Below are 24,181 nucleotides of genomic sequence, written 5' to 3' on the forward strand. Positions count from 1 at the left end.
AAAGCCATTCCCCCTTGTCCTGTCACAACAGGCCCTGCTAAAATGTTTGTCCCCATCTTTTTTATAAGCCCCCTTTAAGTACTGATAGGCCGCAATAAGGTCTCCCCGAAGCCTTCTCCTCTCCAGGTTGAACAAGCCCAACTCTTTCAGCCTTTCTTCATAGCAGAGGTGTTCCATCCCCCAGATCATTTTCGTGGCCCTCTTCTGGACCCGCTCCAACAGGTCCGTGTCTTTCTTCTGCTGAGGACTCCAGAGCTGGACGCAGTACTCCAGGTGGGGTCTCACCAGAGCAGAGTAGAGAGGCAGAATCACCTCCCTTGACCTGCTGGCCACGCTGCTTTGGATGCAGCCCAGGATATTAAGCAGGGTATTTTTAAGCCTTAGGACTTTTCCTTTATAGTTCAACTACCTGGGTCCTCAGCTGATGTACAAGGTATAAATGTACAGTTTCATGGCAGTATGTGCAGGTACAATGATAAACATTGGCAAAGGATCAGAATCCTTCCAGTATGTCTTTTGAAAATATTTCTCTCACATTTCTCTCCCTATGTTCTCTGGGATGACACCAGGTGTAGATTTTTTTTTGCCTAGCAACGAATGCGTATTTATTTAGTTTGCATACAAAGCATACAGTAGTTATATGCATATCCATGCATAATGCAAAAGCTGCCAGATATGCAAAGAAGTTATTAGCATGACTGCAGCACTACAGAAATCCTGCTGTATAACGAAACAAACTGCAACACTACTATTTCATGGCAATGGACAAGTATCAACCCTTTCATAGCAGACACTGAGAGTTGTAAGGTGCTACTTTTTGTCTATGTAGCACCTAATGCATCTGCAGAAGTCCCTTAAGCACCACAGTAATCAATAAAGTAAAGTAAATGCATTGCACACAGAGAACTGGCAGTTAGATACTGAAAATCTATATTAGTCCTGCATTGGTCATTAACTTGCCCACCACTACTAGAGGCTTTATACAGGGACAGCCAATTACCTCAAGAAGGGTTTTAACACAAGCCTTGCGTGGTATTCCTTCATCTTTATCAAAAGGCATAACTGGATGCTGATATTCTTCACATTAGAAAGTAATAAAAGCAAAAGGATTAAAAAGAAAATCCTGGTGAAGCACTTGAATTAATGCACAGAAGTTCATCCAATTGCGATAAAGACACAATTGTGATTAAGGTCACTATGGGTAAGATTCAGTTACCTAAAAAGATCTTTTTGGTGTCCTCTTTGAGGGCCTAAGGTAGCAAACCTGATTTTCACTTAACTCTCCAGACCTTATGGCTCTCCCGTAGGTCTTGGCGTCAGCCACGTGTGGATGTGTTGGAGACACTGCGACTTCTAAGCTGCCTAAAGGCAAAGTGAGGTAGCCCAAGACCTCCACAGTGACAAGGGCATCCTGCCCTGTGAGTATGAGGAGGCACCAAATGTTGCCTGCGCAGAGCAGGGGCAGCCAGGAAGTCATCTAGGGAAGTCACTTGTGAAATCCTGTAACTTCTGTCGGGAGGTAAGGACCTGCGCCCCATGTTACCCAATTCAGTATTAAGCAACTTAAGTATTTGCGTTGCTTCCGTGGGGCACGTTTCGAAACATGCTACAACAAGCTAAGATTGTCATTCCGTGTGACGTGGGGCTGTTTCCTCCCATGCCCTTTTTGTGAATAGCACATTCAGCAAAAATATTCTCATCATGGAAAGTTTACACAATTCTGTGCAAAAGTGGGTCTACAGTAGATGAAGTGTTTCAAAGCACACTACTTTCCATTTTTGTAAACACTTATAATAAGACAAAGTCAGCACAGCAAAGTCAGCAGGTTTGACAACCAGTCAAGTGGTTAGACTCTTTTTATCCCTGCTTTACACGTACGGTGAATCAAATCCATGACCATTATATATATATATATAAAAATATATATTTGCAAACATACAAACTGTGGGGAAAAAAAAAAAAAGAAATCAGACTGTTGTTAAGGAATGTATTATTCTGGAAGAAGAGAGTGACCAAAACTTGCTTTTGAAATTATTTAACAGACAGGAAAACAAAGCCCATCCACAGAGTCTCTCATGGTCATTTCTTGCTTAACCTATAGTGTAATTAGATATTATTTATACTTCTGCCCTGTCTTTAAAAAACAATATGATGACTGAACAGAAGAAAATATATACCATACCAACCAGTGAAATGTTTAAAACCCATTCAAACCCATGGGAAAATGGATTCAGAATTGTTTCAAATCCATGCAAAAAATATTAATTTTAATTGCTAATGAGTCATAGTCTAAAACTGCAAGTGCAATACACAAAAGCCAATGCTGAGTAAAACCAGAAGACATTCCTGCTGAAATAGTGTCTGCAATAATATTTAGGGCCCAGAAATCACAAAGTGAGGTGTATTCCCAAACAATGAGAAGATGGGTCTGTAAACTAGGAGACAGTGAGTTACTGAGAGCAGAGATGTACTAAAAGGCTTTTCTAATCTTTTATTTAAATTTTCAGCACTGGCAAATTGAAATAGAAATGGATACTGATGCGCTCAGGTCTAGCAGTAACCATTTCTCTTCAGGCTTACAACAGACTTGCAAAGGTCATTCTGCACCCAGTCCAGGGACTGAAAATAAATTTCCAGCACAGGACACATACTTATGCATCTTGCAAAATGCTTACTTTCTTTCTTGCAATTCCAGATTGTGGAAAGTGTCCAGTGTAGCATACTATCAATTTATTGAGAGTATTTATTTCAGGCTGAAAGTATAATAATTCCCAGAAAAGTGAAGATGACAAACACTGATTGCCAAGTACCCTCTCCTCCTTCGGTTATGATGATGCAGAAGCACATTTATTAAAATAAGGAGCAAATTTAATAGCTTTTCTAATTCTTCACTAATTCTCACACTCTTTTGTGGGACATCATCAGTTTATCATAGATGAAAGGCAGAGAGGGGATTTTTGTGAGCCTGCCTGTTAGAAGACTGATGCAGAGCGTATAACAATAGACAAAGTCCAGTACCAGGACTCTTTAGCAGAGCTATAGCAGCTTCACAATGATGATTCCTTGAATTGGATCATTACTTTTATAAAGTGAGTATATACAAATAGATTCCTGAGATTATATCACTGAGGCACTTGCTAGCACACCAGGAAATCCGGAAGCTAGGATTTAAAAGGAAATCCTCCTTTTAAAAATGGTTAAGAATTCCTGTTATTATTCATTGACAATAAAAATTAAACATTCTTACCTTTGGCTTTTGACTTTTCTCCTTATCAGACACGTTAGATGGTTTTCTCTTCAACATTTTTAATTCAAGTTTATCCAGCTGATGTGCAACTGCTACTAGCTTGTAACCAAACTAAGTACAACGAAGTGTACTGCACAAGTGTACATCAGTTATGCAGTTCCTTATTCTATCAGGATGTGACTTCACGCAGCTGCTTTGCGGCATGGGTGAGAGAGCTGAAATCTTTGTTTGGGGAGGGAGTGAGGAAGGAGGGGAGGAAGTGACGGGGAAAAGAAAGAGAGAGGTGCACTAAGGAGATGAGTTGAAAATGAGGAAAGGGTTCAGAGTGAGAAATGCTTTAAGACTTCTCTCCTTCTATGTCACCACCAGGCCTCAGTAAGACTTTGGACCTCAAGAAAATCATCCTCTTTTCCTCTCTCATTTTTCCCGCTCAGCCTTGTGGCACTAACTGCACCCTTCATTTCCACTTCTGCTGGGACTCGAATGTGAAGAAGGTATGCTGCTCTTCAGTGGACCGAGGGATATTATCCCCCAGCAGATTCGCACCACGCTGTGGTACATGGTCTAGCTGGTGCCTAATGCCTCCCTTTCTCTCTCAGCTCTACAGTAATGCAATAAAAGCAATGAGATCGAAGGTCGCTGTCTGGCAGAGAAGGGAAGTTTTCTAAAGCCATCTTTTTCTTTTGCATGGTGGAATAATTTTTTTGCCATTCATCACAGAATTTGGACTCCCTGAAATAGCACTTTTCAGTCCTCCATTGTCCTTGATTTGGTGACAAAGTCACAGGGAGAAAAAAGCAAGTCTAACAGAAAGCTTACAACAAAGAGACAGAGGAGAATGACAAAGGTCTTTTATACCCTCTTGAAAAACAGCCCAGAGGCTAAATGAGGGTGGGGGCATTAAGATAGCTTTGAATTTCTGCTTCATTTTGCTTGGTATTATTTGCCAGAGTCAAACAAACAAAAGTCTTGAGTATCCTAAGTAAAACTTATTTGTTGTGAATCATAGGCCACAAAACCTGAATCCATGGAAAATTCCCAACTTTTTGCTGAAAGATGGAGGCAAATTCTCAATTTCAAACCCCAAACATTTGGGCCACCCACAGAGCTTCAATTAAATCTTAATTTAACGTTACTACAAATGAAAAAGAAATCTATTTCTAAGTAAGTTGCAAGAAAAAGGTTCAAAAATAAATGTCAATAAAAAACTTTGGTAATTTTTTTTTTTTTTTCAAAATTTTGATAACATTTTTTCAAATTTTTTTTCCAAGCAAATTTATTCTAAGCAACTTTTACTCATAAGTTTTGCATAGATAAAAGCTCTTTTAAAAAAGCAAGTAACTGTGGAGGTCTCTTGCACCAAATAAAAATTCAGAGGTCCTTGTCAATCCAAATACTCAGTGCACAGACCTTTCTTTCTCTATGTCATTCTTTTAATATGGTTGAACTCAAATTTTAAGGAAAGCTAAAACAAGAAACCATCCAAACTGAAAACCAAAAGAACTGGTGGTTGAAAGCTGGTAAGAAATGCACAGGTCTTATTTCTTAGAATTGCCTTTCCCAGTCCCATAAACACTTCCAACTTTTTGATGCATCTATGAGGAGACAATGCTAGATAGGCAGGTAGTCTCTTGGCTGAATTGCTCTCTGCTTCCTCTATCATATGAATACTCCAGGGAGGGATAAGGCACGGCTCATCGGATGAATTCCCATTTCGGTTTGCTATTTGGACTTCTGTTTAAATGTTTAAGAAAAGTTTCGGAGGCCTTCTTGGATTCTGATGGATGGGCAACTGAATGGACTGAGACTGACTGATGAAAGAATAATTATTATATGCTAATGGTATGATGAGGTTTCCCTTTCCAGACCTCCTAAGAACTGGGATAGTAAGAAGAGGAGGAGGAACTGGGGTTAAGGTGCTGAAATTCTGCCAAATATAATGCAAGAGTGTTCTCTACCTTATTGGATTGCAGTGGAGTATGTGTTGAACCTCAGCCCATTAACCAAGATGTTTCACGTCACATTTTAATCAGAACTACACTCATCTAGAACAGAGTTGAATTTATTATTATTAATAATAACATATCCATAAAAGTAGATAACCATTGTTATTATTAATAGTCAATAATTAATTAATAATAATTATGAACTCTGAGAGATATGTTTCTTTCATATATCTGATAACACCACCTGAAAAGTCCATTTAAGTTTCTAACCATAAGGAGGTTTTACCATGGATATTTAATCAGCCTTAGTAATTCAGTAGGGCCGTATGTTGTTATGAAAGCTGTATGTATGTTTAATAGTAATTAAACCCGATTATTTATCTACATAGATGTACATTGCAGTATATTGTTTTTCTTTTTAATCTGATCCAAACATGAGGATTAAATCAGACTCTGCTGATCATTAGACTGTGATTTCCTGTCTCAGGCCCCTGTTAAAATCTTCATGATTAATAAAATGGGAACTCATCTGAAGAGTAATATATGAGCTTCCTTTCTGTAGATTATTTATTGTTAAACAGGAAGAAAGAGGCCATTTCAAGAGATATAGTACCCACCCATTTCTCTTTCGTTTCCTCATCCACATATCAGAAAAATTATAGCCGCTTGAAAGCTGACCTGATTATGTTCTTGCCCTTGGAAGGTTGACCCACACTAGTTTTAAAAAGTAACAAAGTGAAGAAAATCAAACATATATAACATTAAGTTCATTTAATTTAGTTAACCAATACATTTCAAAAGGAGCTCTTTTGAATTAAAAATTAATAATAAGCTTGGTGCTTATATCCTCTGTATTTGAAGCTAATTTTTCAAAGGGAAATGAATATCTATGTAAAATTATAAGAAAAATTCTCATACTTAGTTTTCTGTTGGACATGACTGCATGTAACTTATTCCATTTCCTTGCTGGTCTTTGAACCTGATCCAAACCCCAGTGAAATCAATAGAAGTTTTTCAGGTGAGTTTTATGGGGCTTGGATTGACTCCTCCATCCTGAAATACCCAGGCAATGTCACTCTCCTCTCTGGGACGTCCTATGGGGAACAAGGTTATCCACTTAAAAATAATTAAGATGACCCCATAAGAATTATTCCCACTGTCATTATATTTATAAAAGGCAACATACTTTATAGCTTGTTATTATCATTATTCAGTTTTAGTGAGGACCACGATGAATGGTCCTGGATATTCAAGTGCCTTATGTTCCTCCCTCCCACATGATATCAAGTGCCGCAACAGTGACATATCCCTTCAGTGGCTCCATCCAGTTATCTTGCGCTGAAAGGAGAGATCGCTTCCAGTCTAAACTGCAAGTGTAAACTTACCCTTTCAGTACTTGATTATTCTGATAAAACTAAAAAGTAGAGTGCAAAGTAGATTGAAGGGTTTAGCATACTGGCCACCTGTCAAAAAGCAAATGAAATTAGACTTTTTTCATATTAGCAACTCGTTTTTCATTGTCCGTCAGACAAACCTGGTCCAAGTTTAACTGGAGACTCAGAGATACCTTGGGGCTGTACATTGCTTTCCCTAATGCTAAGCAATCCCAGAGTGTGTTAGTGTTATTTTAATTAAAATAAGACTTGTATTTTGTACAAGAAAGGAATCATTCCTTCAGCCTCTGCTTTTATGGCCATGCCTCTCCCTGTATGATCTAGCTCCCTTAGATATTGCAGAAATCTCAGAATAGCAAGTGGAGCTGAGTGATTAATTTGCAGTGAATAATTTACTTAACAAATTTAATCTTTATTTCCTCAAGGAATGTTCATGAGCAGAACACAATTTCCTCATATGTATTAATTATGGGCCAGAACATAGCTAGATACTTCCCTCTCCTGGTCTAATCTGAGCAAGAGCCAGCCACAGTTCCAAGTCACTGCTAGTCCTCAGCAGAGCTCTCTCCATAAACTACCACGGCAAAGACTCTACAGAAACTAAAAGGAACAAGTGTGAAAACATGAGGTTAAGCTCTCCTTCCTGCCAACAACCCATGAAAGAAGCCAGATGTTGCAGGCTGGGCTGTCTTTATAACTATTTAAACTAAACACTCACTTTTAATTTTAACTCCAAAGATTGAGGCTGTGATTTTCCTTTGGGATGCTGGGGAATGGAGCTGGATGCGTAAGATGCCATCTTTGAAACTCTCACACTCACTGCAAACTCATCACTGTGAGCATCCAGAACTTAGTACTGAAAATTGGTCCAAAATGCTTAGGGGCTTCATGCAACAGGGCGTGTAATTTCTATTGAATAAGCTCCTATGTGCTTTTCATCAGGAATAAAAAATGAAGAAGCTACAGAAACTTGGAGTCTTCAAGAGACAAAATGGGATTAAAGAATATTTTAAGCTTACACCCTTGTTTTGGCTGAGGGTTGACATTATATCAAGAAGACTCCTATCACGTACAAAGTATAATTCTTAAGAAGCCTGCAGAAACTGGCGATTCAGCAAAGCTAATTATTAACATCTGAAGTTAGCTTCAAAAACTTGATCTTTGCTAAGTATTTTACATTGAGGGGATTTTTAATGCCATACATCCACTGAAGCAGCATGAGGGAATGACAACAGAGTGGAGTCTAAGCTTGTTTAAGCAACTGTCAGGGTGCAGAGCAGCAGGAATACCCTCATCATGCCAAGTCCCAGGAATTGTGAATTCGGCCTCTCTCAGACTATGGGGCTTCCTTCTTTTCCTGAAAAAATATTTTTCTGATTCTTCCTTCTCTTATGCTAATCCTTTGCCACGAAGGTCGATGGAGTCACAAAGAGATATGGCAGGGACAGGCTATAGAGCATCACTATCAGAGCTCCTACTGAATTTAAAGATGTGTCTGGTACAAAAAGCGGTTGCTACTCTGTGAGTAAGAAAAAGTGTCTCATTGCCAGGCCCTCAGACTGTGTCCTTGGCATGCTCCCAACACTGCCTGGCCTAAAGGGAAAATGAAGTACCAAGAACTTATTTCAAACTTTGATCCCAACACATTCTCTTGCATTAGCAGTAGATGAACAGATCAGTCATACCTACACTATATCAGGTTAGCACTAACGCTAATAAAAATCTATACTATTGTGACAGAAGGATTCTCAAGGAGATTGACTTTCACCTATTGAACAAATCCCTTTCTTATTACCTTGAAGAGTAAGAGCCAAAGTTGTGTCTATATCTTCTAGGTATTCCTGTTCAGAAAACTCAAAGTCAGCAAGGTTGGTGTCTTGTAAAACACAGCCACAGGCTGATCCAGCATCCGTGTAATAATTTCTAACAGAAATATGTGCGTCACTAGTGGTTTTCCTGTACGATTTATTGTAAGCAGAATACACTTTACTGTCTGTGGTGAATAACAGAAAGTAACTGGCAGGACGATGCTGCTGTGGGTTCAGGCGTGTTAGTGAACAGCACGCTGTTTCTCAGAGTGAATGTTAAAATGTAGCTCAAAGCTACATTGCAATGTTCATGCCTAGAACATCTCAATGGATTCTGTTAGTGAACACTGCGATTACTAATCAGCTACGAGGGCATTTTATCCCACGTAATTTGCGGGTTTATATGACTGTTGTTTTATAGTTATCCAGCTGAAGCTCAGCCTCTCAGAAATGCATTTACAGATAAAGAGTGACAGTTGCCTTGCACATCTATTCAGAAAACCCAAATATGAGATTTTCCATAAAGGGAACTGATAAAAAAATAAATTTAGGCTCTCTGTTTTAATCTCATACACAAAACATGACATGCTTCATTCAGCATTTAGAAGACCAGCTTAATGTACAAGCACTGGCAGTGCAGCAGGGGATTTTTTCAGGGTAGGTACATGATGTCTGCCTGCCTATCTCTGATTAGAATCAAGATCAACAAAAGTAAATTCTGATTAACTCTAATGCGCAGCCTGCTGACAGGAAACTCTTTGTAGTTTGAGCCGTCTTTTACCAGTAAACATCTCCTGCTGAATTTCTTCCCTGATGTCAGAGTGTCAAGTCGCTGTGCCACCACAGCGTTAGGACTGCTGTGCAAATGCTAACATGAAAAGGAATAAAGTGTGGTACACTGCATATTCACTTGCAGGGCTTCGATTTCATTTTGCTTCTAGAGGAAAATGCTGTTCTTCCTTTCTCCTTGAACACGGTTTCAAGTGGGTGAAAACCAAAATTTGGAAGGGACAGAGAGGGACAAGATGGCTTTATTTGTAATTGGTTTTAAAACTTTCTTTCTACCCATCTAACTGATATGATACCTGATTGATAGCCAGCAGAAACACAAAAATGCTTCATCATCAAGAATAGGTGATTAGTTTCAATCTTACATTTGATTGTCTTTTCTTACAACACTCTGTTCCAGAGCTGTGGTCTTACCTGTTGCAACACTTGATTCAGGTGCTAACATTAATGGCAATACCTTCAAAATCAAGCAGGATGTGGGTCAGGCTAGCTCCATCAGCAGACCTGCCAAATCACACATACTGGGAATGAGACCTGAGCAGTTGATTTGCTCTCATGCTCACTTCCAGGCCCGAACCTCGCTGCAGGGAGGTCTGGCTCCTGTTCTGTACGTCTGTGTGGCAGGCGTAGGTGGTAACCCCGATCCATCAGCCACTTGCTCCAGTGCAGTGGTGATGGAGGGTGGGCAAGCTGCAGCCACGCTGAGAGGGGTGATGGAGGGTGGGCAAGCTGCAGCCACGCTGAGCTCCCCCATAAAGAAGAGGAGGCACTTTTCGTGCTGGATTTCAGCACCAAGTCCCTCACTGGGGACGACTGACCAGGTGGTTGCTGCACCCTGTGCCGGTCATGGTTAGTGCCCTGCTTGCCTCACTTGGGGCTCCATGGGATGCTTTGGGCCAGGGCTGAATGGTCACAATTGAGTAAGTTGCCCCAGGTCAGGGTGGGAACATGCTCTTAGCTCATCACCAAGATGAAGTGAAGCACAGTCACATGAATTTATTTCATTAAGGATTTAAGTTAACATGCTTTATCTCAGGCTGTGGGCTAAAAGCACTCACAGGGACAGTCACAGTACTCAGTAGGTATAAGGTAATTACTTTTGTGTCAGTAACTTGTCTTTGGGGAGAGAAGGGAGTGGAAAGGGGAGGCTGTCTCTGAAACTGTGCTCTGTGGAAAGAGATGGATGCTTTGCCTTTTCACAAATACCCCACTTTTCTTCATGATTCCCTCCACCAATCTTGATCTCTTTTCATTGTATTATCAAACTCCTTCCCCTCGCACTTCCCCACAAAGTATATGAGCTTTTGACTCACTCCTTGCATACCACTTCTCTAGAGAGTCTTTTTTTACCTCTTACTTTCACCTAACTGACCCTTTTTACTTCTTTCACACATGTTATCTGAGTGTGTTCTGTCTCCTTTGCCTTGCTGCCACGGAAAACAGAGGTTGATGAAAGGCAACAAAGCTTTTCCCTCCAACAGCTCCATGATCTGCTAAAAGTTCTACTGAGATACAGACAGCAAACTGGAGAGGAGTCTCACTCCAGGAGCAGCAAAACTCTGAAAGCTAGATATAGGCCCGTTAGTTTACAGCAAGTAACTTTTTTAATATATGTACAAACTGGTGACGAGAAATGTTAATATTATGTTCCTCTAGCTTTGGGAGGTGAAAGTTCACAAAAATCTTTGAAACATCTTTCGGTTCAAACACGCCTACAAACCTAAATAATAATACCTAAAGCCCTAAAAAATAGCACCCTCACATACCATACACACACAAACTCATCAGATTAAGAAAACAAAGTTTTAAAGCCAGGGGAAGGCAGAATTAATGCTATCTGTGACACCTGAATCTCACCCATATGCATGTATGTTTTATGATGCAGTTTTAATGATGCAGCTTTAATATTTGCCACATTTTCTCTACTGAATGTCTGCCTCATTCAGTGCAAAGGATGAATCTGAATGGAGGTGTCAGAGCCTGCAAATAAACTGTTTGAACTCCTGCTCTTCTGGTGCACAAGTTGGTATGTGTATTCTTGCTCATGCAACAACTGTCTGACGTGTAAAATAGCATACTATCCCCATTTTGCAAATGAAGCCTGAGGCAGACAAGTTAAGTGGTTTGTCTAATATCACACAAGAGGTCTGTAGAAGTGTGGGGAATTGAATCTGCATTATCTACATCCTTAATCACTGGATCATCATTCACAAAGTTAAGAAAGCTATGCTGCTATGAAGAACTGGAATAAGGATTTATTTTGGCATTATAGTTCAGTGAAATGCTAAGAAATTGTGTTAAAACTTATTTACTTTGCAGCTGATCATTGACTGCACGTAATCCTCAGGTTTTGACCCTGCAGTTAGATGTGCAGAAAATTTGAGTGAATATAGCTGCAAGCGAAGTTTTGGGAGTTTGACTTCAAGGCTTTCAGACTAAAAAAATCTGAATTATATCCTGCCTATCTTAAAATAGTCACCAGAATTAACTGATTTTGCCCTTTTCCACCTGTACACATCTTGCTGTAGGATGTGAGCTGTCATCTGTTTTTATCTGAGAACAAGAACTGTCTTGTGAGCTAGCATGGCAGCTAACACACTAGTCCCCCGTCGTAACTGAGGCCACACGTATCGCCGTATTGCCATGCTGATTAATTTTTAGGGGAGTTATGTGGAAGCAAGGATGGTCTGTGAGGAAGGAAATCTAGGTATTAAAACACCTACACAATCTAGAACTAAATATAGAAACACTCAAAATATCTGCAAAAGTTTCTGTCTCATGATCTTAAACTATCTGAACTTTTGATTTTCCCACTTCCCACACACTTTGTCGTCATTTCTTGTGGTATGCTATCAAACGTAAGTTGTAAGTAGAAGTGAACGAGAAGTTTCATGTCATTTAACCTAATTAATTTGGTCCTTTCATGAGAAATATTCAGCCAGATTTCTTCAAATGGATTGGAGTATAAGCACTTCCAGCAAGAATTATGTTCAAGTTTGCAATTTGGTTTGCTTATGTATTAGGGAAGGTGAACTTCTTCAATCAATTAAATGTCTACAGAAAGTCAGTCCAGAAATTTCATTACCATAGGTGAATTCCTTTCAAAATAAAAGAGAATACTCAGAAATAAATAATTGTCCAGTTCTTTCTGAAAAGCCCATGTCTTTGTCTTCTAATGATCTGCTCATATACCTGAAAGTATTTAAATAGCAGAATTCGAGATGTGTCCACTGTGTGTCCATTGTTTCACTTCCAATCTTATCTTTCAGGCCCTATTCTTGTTCATTTTACCCACAATTATTTTTTCAAAGCTGGATGAAAACCCAGTATTCAACTTAAATTTTCAGTTTCTAAAAACAAGTTTGAAATTATGCAAGACATACCCTGCTTTTGGAGAATGTCACAACAGAAGTACTTCTTTTACTGGACTTTGAAACACATTCATTATAATAATGCTGCAGCCCTGGAAATCTTAATGCCTTTCTGGCACTGAAAATCCTCACTCTTCCATTTATGCCATTGCTGAGCACTGATATCATGTGACTTTTCCTACATTTCTATGTGAGGGAGATGAAAACAGAACTAATTCCTTCTGATTTATGAAAGGCTTATTTCACAAATAAGCTTTACCGGAACACTTTAAAGCATACAAAAATGACTTACCAGAGAGAATAACTAGCTCAATCTACTCACAAAACAAGCAAGCAAACATAATCAGCTCCTGAGCCAGCTCAGAACTTCCAGAAAATTAATGTTCCCCAAAAGAAAAGTCATTTGAATTAGCTAGGGAAGAAGACAAGGAATATCAGGCATGGTATGCACTGCTACCTACCACCTACGTACTCTTGTAACTTACGGTTGGTAAGGATCCTTAAGTCATCTTAGGCTGTGGCTTCCTTACCGAAGCCTTAGCCTCAAAATCCTTACCAAATTAGTCACACGGGTAGCACTTTAATTTCAACTTCATCAGGGACACTGAAGAAATCTGAAGCTAAGCTTGCTTTTTCTCCTGAATAAAGATGAGCACACATATAAGGTATACTGAGCTAATGCAAGCACAGTGAAGATTAAACATTTTGGCTACAAATGGAAAGCTTGTCACCAACTCAACAAGCACAAGATCAGGCCAAAGTTTAGGTTTCAGAAGTGAATCTATGCAGAAGTAAAACTGCATTACTTTGTGTAAGGAGATAAATTGCACTTAAAAAGTTGCAGTCTTGGATAGGCAGATCCCAAGGCACCTGATGGCTTCGTTGGTCAAAATGTTCCTGCCAGCACCAGGAGCTAATGCATTAGCACAACACAGGATCAAAACACAGCCTGTATTAGCTGATTGATTCGGCAGGAGCACTGCTCAAGCAGAGTAATGTATACTTTTTTTTGCTTTGTATGCTGTATGGGAAGAAATGATAGCTTTTATAATTTTTTTAATATAAAAAAACAAGAAGAAAAATGTCAATTATAAAATACTGGACTGACAGCAGATCCACAGAAGGATAATATTATCACAGCGTAGGTATATAAAGCAGCAGACAGACAATGCAATCTATTTGTTTCAGTATGCAAAACTGCATCATTTTGGTAATTCTAAAGGATGCTAACAGGAAGTCATCCTTTCATCAGACAGTTTGTTATCAACAACTGCACTTAGTCTAATTATATTTTGACTCTTAATCATGTTTCATGAAGTAGGTAGCATTCCTTTTTTCTATTAAGAATTCATATGCCATTTACAAAGAATAAGTATATGAAATGCACAATTTTCCCTGCACTTTTAACAATTATATTCCCCTTCATTCTACATTCATGAAAGTAATCCAAAATAACCTTTCATTTCTCTCTCTAGCTGTAGCTCTGCAGTACCTAACAGCTATGTCAGAAGGAAACCCATGAAATCTGCTGAGGTGAATTGAAATGTTTTTCTGCAGTTATCTGCAACCATATTAAAGATCTTGTGGTATTTTAAAGTATCCTTTACTGCAAATAAATTCACTTAATTATCGTTCTGCCTTATATATACTAGCAAGTACTAGCAATCCAACTTTACAGAACAGTCCAGCAATGTTTGGAGGGAAAAGTTTGGAACTGTTAAGCTTTTTAGTACAGTTAGGTATACGTGCCTCTAAGATTAATGGAAACTGTGACATAATTCCCTATATAGCTATGAAAATTCCAGTAAGGTATTAAAAATATAAAACAGGACAAGAGTTACCGTAGTAAAGAACAGTCGCATCAGATTTTCCATATTTTTTAAAACCTGCTTTGAGACTGCATGGTCAAAGTGACCACAGATGAAGACAATAAATTTTTAAATTTTTCACATTACTATGCAGGACATAGCAAAAATCACTGTAGGATGCAGAATGGCAGTGGCAGATGTTTGTTATCAGCACAGTACAATGGTGCAGCTATAGCAAGGCTGGATGCCCTCCCAGGCTCCTCTCTTCCAAGCACAAAGCTTGAGAGATGAAGCCTTGCGCTTTAAGAGGTGATTTTCTCTCACTTTTTGTATTTAACTGAAGCAAGCCATACAATATTTACCGACTTCCTGATGTAGTAGTTTCTTAAATAAAGCTCCCTGTGACAGGAGACAAAGTAAGACTCTACAGACACTGAAGCATCAGGAAAATGAGTGCTCTTAAGTTCACTAGCATTTGTATCTTTTTGGCTGAGTCTGTATTTTGCTTGGTATTTCCAGGAAAAGTAAACACTGCAAATTCAGTCAGGGATCTTGACTTTTCCCCAGTTTTAAAATCAAAGCCATTCAAATTTCACCAGCATTTGACTATGACAAACATGTATAAATATATCTCAATCCCCACCCCCTCACAAGGCTTAAAATTCAAAATAAGCTTTCAAAGGTTGTGGGACAGGGTTTGAACTGGGAAATAGCGAGTGCCTTTGAATTTAACCATGTGCTACATTTAGCTGTAGCACTGTTCCTTTTTGTCTATCAGTTTGTGTATCTTCAAAGACTCTGCTTTCTGGGAAGCACGGGGGGGGGGAGTGGGGGGGGTTTCTAGCTGTCTCTTTACCCTGCAGGAGAGGTGCTGAGTACACAGGGTGAAGGGCTGAGCTAGTGGACTGATGGGGGGAGCAGGGTAACAGGTAAAATTAGCTAGAATGTTATAAAAAGCAACAGGAAACCTGTCAGGGGGCTTGTAAATGAAGGTACAATAAGACAAAAAAGAAGCAGCTGGGGACAGTTTCATATCTTAGAAAACAAATCCTGTTTTCATGTCTCAGCCACAGCTTATCACCTGAACACCCATCATCATGGTCTTGACTGCTTTGTTTACTGCCACCCTTTCAGCTGCTCTTCATCTCTTTCCTGGGCAAAGACTTTGGGCCTCAGCTTGGGTAAAGCTGAGCAGGACTTCCTAACATCAGTAGAAAATAGATTTATACTTGGTGAGGATCTGGCTTCCTACCTTGTCACTGAAATAGGAACAAGTAAGAGCTACAGCTTTTAAAAGGACCACTTATTACTGACACTGAAGCAGCTAGAGTGACCGGAGCAGCTGAAAATTGGTGTCTCAGAAAAGCAATTTGGGGATTTCCAGGCATTCTTTTTAGTGCTATATTTGTGCCAAATGAGGATCCAAAATGTAATTGAGAAAGCTCTTCTAAGGCATGCTCAGGCGTCTCTCAACAGAGACATTAGCTGAAGAAAGAAAAAATGCAGAAAACAGTCAAATTGCTTAAGAAAATTGAGCAGCCAGAAAGTCCATTAAAGCCCACAGCATTCTAGCGCACAGAAGAAACTGCTGGCTGAAATGAAGTAGAAATCTTCCTGCAGCCATTCTCTGGGCTGTGCAAACGGTCAAATGCTGCTTTCATCTTTGAAGCACAAAGATGCGCTTCTCTTTTGCTAGAGAAGAGCACTCTGTCCTGTTTGTTCATTACTGGCTGCCCATACTCTTCCTCCCCACTCCGCTAACCTAGAGAACAATGATCAGTCGCTGGTATCACAAGAGATCCAATAACCTGGGTAAACCGCAAGGCAATATACAGCACCTCTTTGAGAACCAAAATGATCAGGAGCAGCAGAGGCAGTACAGAGTGCAGGGTAAGAGCAATCATAACAAGCAAGCAAGGCTATTATGGGGCAACCAGGAACAAGAACCTATTAAGTAGAATACGTCAGGAAAAGTTAGGACAAGAAAATGTCCAAAAATACAGCTGAGAAGAAGGGTGTTTCTTCAACAAACAAGTGTCAAACTAGACATGTCTGCTAAGGGTCAAACAGAGATGCTGAGAAATGGCTTGTCTGGCAAGAAAGCAAGTTAGACCAGAAGGAAAGCAAAAAGCCACAAGGTCACTGAAATGGCAGAGAACCATGGCCATAATAGCAGGGCTAATGTAACTGTGATAAGACCGTAAGACATTCCTGAAAGGAACATGGAGAGAATGAACACAGGCATTGGCATAAAGTCACTTGCAGTTTTCCCAAACTTATTGTTCATTCCACCACAACGTAATGCATTTATATTGGATAGAAACCAATCTTTTGAAGCTTTCTACTCTCCCCTTAACCTGAAAATGGGAGAGAAAAGATATCTTTTTCTGCAGAACCCTTAGATTTTTTTTTTCTCCTCACCAAAATCCCAGGTCTTCTCTAGTCTTGGGAAATTACCCTCGTCTTCTCATTCTCACTGAATACCAAACACAGGTTGCAACAGATAAATATTCTTGTGGTATCAGCGACTAAATCCTTCTACTGTTAAACCTAACCATGCTTCTAAGATACTGCAAGAAGAGAAACCCCCTTCCAGTAGCTCTCTGCTGATTTGTCTCCAAGAGGAGACGTTGTCTCCTCTCCCTTTCCTGTAAAGGATGCCTGTGTCATCCTACAAACAATTGCAGTTATTGGGAGAGTGGACAGGTCAGCCAGTGAAGCAGCATGTTAAAGTATTGAGGGAGAGGAGAAAGGGACTCATCAGCTTTTCTCTCTCTGCCTCAGGCTGTCCAAGACAGTCTGGGAACCCTTTTATGAAGAGGACCCCTCAGTTGTGACCCCACTATGGGCTCCACTTGGTGTCTTTTTCAGGGCCAGCCAAGCCCATCAAGCTCCTGTACTTTCCAGGCTTCTGACTCTAGATTTTCCATGCCTTACATGAGGTTGCAAAAGTCTTACGCAATTGCACAGATTGAGAAAAAGCAACAGAAGGCTGAAATGGCTCGTATAAAAGTCATATGGACACAGCACTTCTAAGTATACTACTTTGTTAGGGTAATGAAGATCTTAGCATATGAACAGCAGAAAGGCAGCTTCTAGTAACCACAATTTAAAAAAAAAAAAGAGGAAAAAAATCTGAGACAGACAGCTGAACTGTTTTCTGCAGGGCTAAGCTTGAGGAATAAAAAGAAGTATAAAAAAACAATAACTTTTCACATTAAGGTCAAGTGGTTGTTAAAGTGGTGTCTGGACAATCTTTTCTTCCATCCTTTGCCTGATTTTCAGCTGATTCATAATATTGCAAACACCGGCCTGGATCGCTCATTTCTTTCCCCAATATACTTTGTGGTAATATGAAAATATGCAGCATAGTAGTTTCTTTATCCAGACATTTTTTTTTCTTTTTTGCTGAAGTATTCAATATTTTCTTAAATAAATTCTTCCACTTTCTAAAGAAGAACTATTTACAAATTACATCTCCTTAGGAAGAATATCAGTAACAATAATTTCACATGGCAATCTTGACACACCTAAAAAAGCAATGCTCTATGTTGCCTCTAGCAAAATTTTGACCAACCACTAATTATATTGTAAACAGCTGAACAATGCAGAAAAAAATGACCTATGTCTAAGTTAACTTTGCACAAAGTTGCTAACGGTGGCACCGTGGCTATAAAATGGTAATGCAGCGCACACAGTTCTGTATTTAATTAAAGGACAGAAATACAGGCTTCTAAAATGTTTTCATAATACATGAAGATGGGCAGGATGGGTGAGATTTGAGTTGTCCCCAATGTCCCTGTGCCAGAGGCAGTCAGCTAACACAGGTGTTTATTGTGCGCTTAACCGGGGCAGGCTGAAGGACGAGTAGCTGGAGGAGTTCCGTGAGCCTGTTGTAACTGAAGATGGATGTGACTTTTGCAGTCTGTTCTCACAGTTCTTGTTTAGGTGACTAGCTTGGATGATCTCTGTCAGTCTTTTTATTGTTTTAGGTGAAACAAACAATGGCAATATGAAGCACCATAAGGGAGGCTGTGTAAAGTGCTGAGGAGGAAGAAAGGAAGAGGAAGAAAGGAGCCAGGGGAAGAAACTGGAGGAAGGGAATTAGGATCACTCATATTTTGTCTCTCTAAACAGCAATCTATCATGAAGAGATACAGGTCTTTTTCCTAGCCATTATGGGAGAGCACTACTTAATTTACTATCTGCAATTCAAGTTTTAATTAAGGCTAGGCTCAATCAGCTTTGTGTATGTTGCTGAGATGAGTCTGGATAATATGTGTCCAGCCTGGGTATTTGCCTGTCCCCCAAAGCAGATCAGCCACAGTGTGTTGATGGAATAGCAGAGTCTTGGATCTTAGTCTTGTATCTACCAGTTTTGCCTGTTTGCCTCAATTCAGGACGTACCAACTAGCATTTCAGTAGCACATCTCAGGCTATCTCCTCCACATCACGCTGCAGCAAAGACAACAGAGTAGTAGCCAAGTCAAGATCAGCCAAGAAAATGGAATGATACTTTACTCATAGAATCAGAAAGAGTATTATAGAATATATTGGTTTTACTCTAATAAGTAAATCAACATCAGAAAGAACATCTGCATCATCCCCAATGTCTGATCCCCTCATAGCAAAACCACCAGTGTTGGCTTGTTTGATTCTTAAAAAGCAAAACTGAAAATCCAGTCTTTGTAATCTTCAATTGAGCCAGTTGGTAGAATGCAAATGCAAAGAATGAGATGTCTTGCCATTGCCTGTAATTTTAATCTAAAGACACTAAGCCCACAGAGATACATTAAAGTCAGGGAGCCCGTCAGGAAAGCAGATGGCAAAATAAACAATAATGCAGAAAAAAAAGCACTAAACCTCTTGCTAGCACTTAATAGTAACATGGGTAGGACAAATCTCACCAGGGTAGAGGACGTTAACAGCCTGTTTGTGACAAAATGAAATAAAATTATTTGAATTGACACTTATGCTCTCATAAATCTGACCTGCACATCTATTATTATTATTTTGCCCTGGGACTTCAGCCTTAGCTTGGGATGCTGAAAGCTGCTTTCATTAGGAGCAGGCATATGATGGAGCCCAGCATCCCTGACACAATTCGGTTTCTACAGAGAGTCCTATTTACTGGCAGACAGGACGACTCACCCAACAGAGCACAGCCTTTGCTCACAGCTCACAGCCAATTTCTGCCAACAGTCTGCCCCAAAGGTCTGTCTCCAAGGGCTCTCCCTGGGAGTTTGCAGTGCTGAGGCTATCCACGGTTTCACTGCTGTACCTTTCTCAGGTTTTTTTAGGAGCAGTTTGCTTTCTCTCTCTTCTAATTACAGTTCCATCAATCAAAGCTTTAGCCTTTCTGTTTTCTATGTCAAATCCCAGGAAAAAATCTTCTGGGCTACAATCAGCTAGATGAATCCCATGTTTCAGGTGCTGCCTGTTGTTATGTCAGCTACTGTGTCATTGAAAAGAAACCGAATGACTACCTCCATGTATTCAGAAATACGGTTGCTATATTGACCCACACATCTATGCATGTGTACCTTTCCTAATGATGTATGAGCACACGTTAGAGAAAATGCTGTTTTCAGCAGGAGGCTCTCTGATCTAAGGTTATGGTTGCTCAGGTCTCCATTTGAACATTCAGCTGGCAGGTTTCAGCAGGTATCTTGCCTCCTGTGGTTTAGATGCACGTTCCTGGGGGCTGGCCTTATTGCACAGTGAGAACCAGCTCTGTCCCTGGAGCACTGTACAGGGAATGGGCATGAAGTGAAAAGAGGCTACTCTTTACTCCTTCCTTGACATATTTCAGTCAACCAGTCACCCTCTGTGTGCTTACCACTATGTGGAGTGCCAGAAGACCTGCTGCGCCCAGTGAGGATAGGGAGAAAAGCCTGATTGTAGTGTCCATATTTTGCATATCTCGCCAACTAAAGCTTTTCTTGGTTTTGTTTTTCTAGTGTTAAATAGCCCTTTTAAAAAAGCCAGCAATTAAAATAGAAAAGCCTCCTCCAGAAAGATAATTTCAGACCAAGATTAAACTCTGCTCCTTTGTATCTGGCCCTAAAAACTTCTTGCTGCCACAGAAGTAATTGCAAAAATTACTCCAGCAGGCTCCACCAGCTGACCTGAACCAAGAAGGCAGAAACACCAATGCCTCTTCAACCTGGTATTTGTCTAAATAACTCTGGTGCCCTTTACTAGTATTGCAGTGACCTCTAGGGGCCTGATCCAAACCCACTGACTTCATTGGCCCTTACTGACTTACCCCAGACTTCCAGAAAGTTTTCTAAGCCTGGAAGGACAAGTATTTAATATACAGATGAAAAAACCAGTGTGTCTGATGAGAAACAGAATAGCCTAAAACCTTTCATCTCGGTGCTGCTGATGTCTGCATGGTTAAAAATGAACTACCTAGGGCTATATGAACCCCTGGTGTTAGCCTGAACAATGCATTCACATCCGTTTAGCTGAAATCTAAATTTGGTTTATTGCATTTCATAACCACATGGAAGGTGACAGCATCTCTTTAATGCTGAATCAGAGCAAAGAGTCTCCACTTTTTATGCATATCAACACAAAAGAAACCACTTCCACTTACCCAGGAGTACTGTAGATCCATATCAGTTAGGGAATATGTAAGATGTGGCTGATGAGAAGAGCAAGTACAGTTTTCCCATTCTTCTATTTTTGAAATCAGGAAGTCACAAGGACAGAGCTGGTTATCAGGAAATGGCTTCCAGTCATTCCACAAGTGAAATTCGGTTTCTGAATGGATTGAAATAGTTCCTAAGTTATTAAGTCTGGAGGTGTATGAGCAGCCCAGAGATGCAGAAATAAAATCTGCCCTAGTCTCAGTCTCTTCTTTTCTCCTCATGTTGTCTTTCCAGGTCTTCTTTTCCTGAGTTTTTGTCAGTTTCATGCAAGAAGTTAGTGCTGCTTCATCCTCTTCAGAGAGATAAGCATCTTCTAATGTATCTTTAAAAATGCAAATACTTCTGTTATAGTATGTTGCAATTCATAGAGAAAATAGCACACTTTTTTCCTTAAATGCTGTCTGTTGCATTCTGTATGATGAAAAAGCCAAGGACTCCATAGAAAACAAATAATAATGATAATTAGGGAGATGGAAAGGATTTTGTACTGGGTCAGACATCTGAGCCAAAAGCAAGATTTTTTTCTCCATTTGGTACATTTGTCTTGTTCCCTCAAAAGCGTGGAAAATTATACTGGTTCTGCACTGAACATGAAAATTTGCTAATTAAATGTCATATTGCTGCATAGTTGCAGAGAGCATGAGTTTAGCTTAAATACTGGAAAAGTTCAGAAAGCTTTTCCAGATAATTCCTCTCCCACCCCTTCCCAGTACGTATGTTGCAGTTACAAAGTAGTTGCTGAAATCTAAATTTCCTCATGTGTTTCAGCGCAAGCAACGATTTGGCTGGAGCAGTAGTTCATCAGATAGTTTAAACTCATTTTGCTAGCATTGGTTTAAAAATAATCATATACACAAATGCATTGTACAACAAATGCATGCACTGTTAAATTAATGTTGGCAAAACAAGTTCAGATGAAGAACTGCTGCACAGTCAGATCAGTGATCTATAGGAGACTCGAGAAAATAACCTGAGCTCAGCATTGGTTTAGAATTCCGGTGTCTTATGGCCCTAGGCAATCAGGTATGATGAGAGGCCAACTTGCTTATCATACCGCAGACCTTCTTGCGCTCCCAGCTGCTACTGACTCATGGATTAACACTGAAAGTTAGCTTTGCATTTGTGAGTTTTGCCTTTCTGATCTGAAATGTGATACAAAACTAGGAACTACTGTAAAAACAAATTGTCCTCAGCACAGAGGCCCCACTGTTATACAATTCTATTTAGCTAAAACCCCCACTTGCAAGATACACTGTTACAAAACTCAAGCTAGTGTGACAGGAAACAGGTTTTCACACTATGAGGAAGTCAGCACTAAAGTGGTATCACAGTAACATCTCAGTTGGGGTTTGAAAATCGTGGGTGGTGAATGACAGACCAGGACACGATTGTTTACAGTTATGTTCAATAGTGTCATTTGCCAAGTGTTGGAAATAACGTTGATGTGATGCTTTACTTACTGAGGGGGAGCAAAACATGTTTGACATCCTCCAAGCTTTGTGTACTCGTTTTTTTGGTTCGGACCAATTTCTGCAATCGTTTTAATGTTCCCATGGACTCTGCTTTATCATCTGGTTCTGTATACTGGCAAAAAACCAAAGATGTTAAAAGTATTCAAACCCTACAAATAAAAACTAAGGGTAACATGGTGCTTATTTTGAGAATGAGAAAGTCTCAGATTCAAAGAATTAATCATCTACACAATGCTTTAAAAGTTAGGCACTTCCTTGCTTGGACCAATAGATACAAAAAAGGAAAGAGTCAAATCACAAGAGACATCAAACTTAGATCAGTGTTCATATTGCCGTTTACATATTACTTTTCTTTAATACCCCACTATTACTTAATACTCAATTCCAGATTAGTTCCAGAAAACATTTTAATATATGCATCCACTACATCATCCAGAAGCAGTTTAGGTATGCACAGAAATCCCAGATGCGGTGAGCTGCTGCATTTAAATGTGTATGGGAGTGTGTTCTGAAATACTGATGTCTTCCTTTATTCAAGGCCTTATTTCCTTTCCTAGGTTAAATGACAATAACGTAAATGACAATTCAAATCTGTTACTGTACATTCCAACAACATCCTACTGGAGAAACTCAAGGTTTGGGTACTACAGGCTCCTAGAGTGGGAACTTTGTGAATGTGCAGCCATCTCACACGCTTTCACTTATGTTAAACCAGCTGCTACCTTGCAAATCAGTCCAGAAACACTTGAGTTCACTCCCAGTCTGACTCTGGATTTCTCTGTGAGCTTCAGAGAGAAATTTCATACTTTTGACAGCAAATAGCCTCTCTTCCATAGTCATATGCTGTGTTTCACATAGGTATCTCTTTTCATTAGAAACCAAAAAAAGTAACTATATTAGAAATGAGTAAAACCATAATTCACCGATAGCTACTTTTTGGATCAATATTGTCTGGCTTCTATGGATGTTCACCCGTTTACACTGGTAATGAATTTGGCCCATCGTGGCAATGGATCTTTGGCGATATTACAAGTGATTAAGTGCTAGCGCTGATGCTATCAGAAGGTAGAAATGCAGAGACTTTTATTGCACTCTCCCCAACAATTAGGTCACACATCATAGATCCTTTCTGCTTTCTCATACGCATAATCCTTTGAGACAAAGTCATCAGGGAGTTTGCCAGCACAGTCTAATGTATAGTGGGCAGGCTGCTTAGGGGTGGGTTTCAAGAGATTCTGAACTTCTCAGCTTTCATTTGGGTTAAAGGCTTTTTGCAAAGTCTTAGCATGAAGTACGTCTGAAGCCCCAGCATTCACATATTGCAATTTACATCGATCCCCTGCAGCAAAGATAAGGGATAGGGTGTATGTTAATTTCAGATTTTAAAAAAGACCACCATTCACTTGACAGATAACTGCTTATAAAGATGGCTGTGCTTCAAGTGCCAAAGGTTCAGATATTTTTCTATGAAGACATGAGGTTCTGTAAGCAGAAATAGAAGTCCAAGATTTCTATGCCCAGGCAAAGGACATTTTTATGTGTATTTAGTTAGTTTTGTGTCACTAGACAATTGTGTTGAAATTATAAGAAGTTGAAGCAGAGAGTTAGTGAAAGCCAAGTGGGAACTACTTCCAGGGATGGGGACTCAACCACTTCCCTGGGCAGCCTCTTCCAATGTTTAACCACTCTT

General features: G+C 39.7%; 1 protein-coding gene across 1 annotated transcript in view; it reads right to left on the reverse strand.

The window, feature by feature from the left end:
• The window catches only part of SAMSN1 (SAM domain, SH3 domain and nuclear localization signals 1), a 40,179-nt gene extending 36,751 nt beyond the window's left edge, over window positions 1–3,428 (reverse strand). Inside the window, exon 1 of the mRNA XM_009274498.2 lies at window positions 3,248–3,428. Coding sequence (XP_009272773.1) covers window positions 3,248–3,304 — 57 coding nt within the window. The 5' untranslated portion in view covers window positions 3,305–3,428. The remainder of the gene's footprint in view (window positions 1–3,247) is intronic.
• Window positions 3,429–24,181: the final 20,753 nt, after the last annotated feature.

This window comes from Aptenodytes forsteri, unplaced genomic scaffold, assembly GCF_000699145.1.
Source record: "Aptenodytes forsteri isolate BGI_AS27 unplaced genomic scaffold, ASM69914v1 Scaffold207, whole genome shotgun sequence".
In the NCBI taxonomy this organism is placed as follows: Eukaryota; Metazoa; Chordata; class Aves; order Sphenisciformes; family Spheniscidae; genus Aptenodytes; species Aptenodytes forsteri.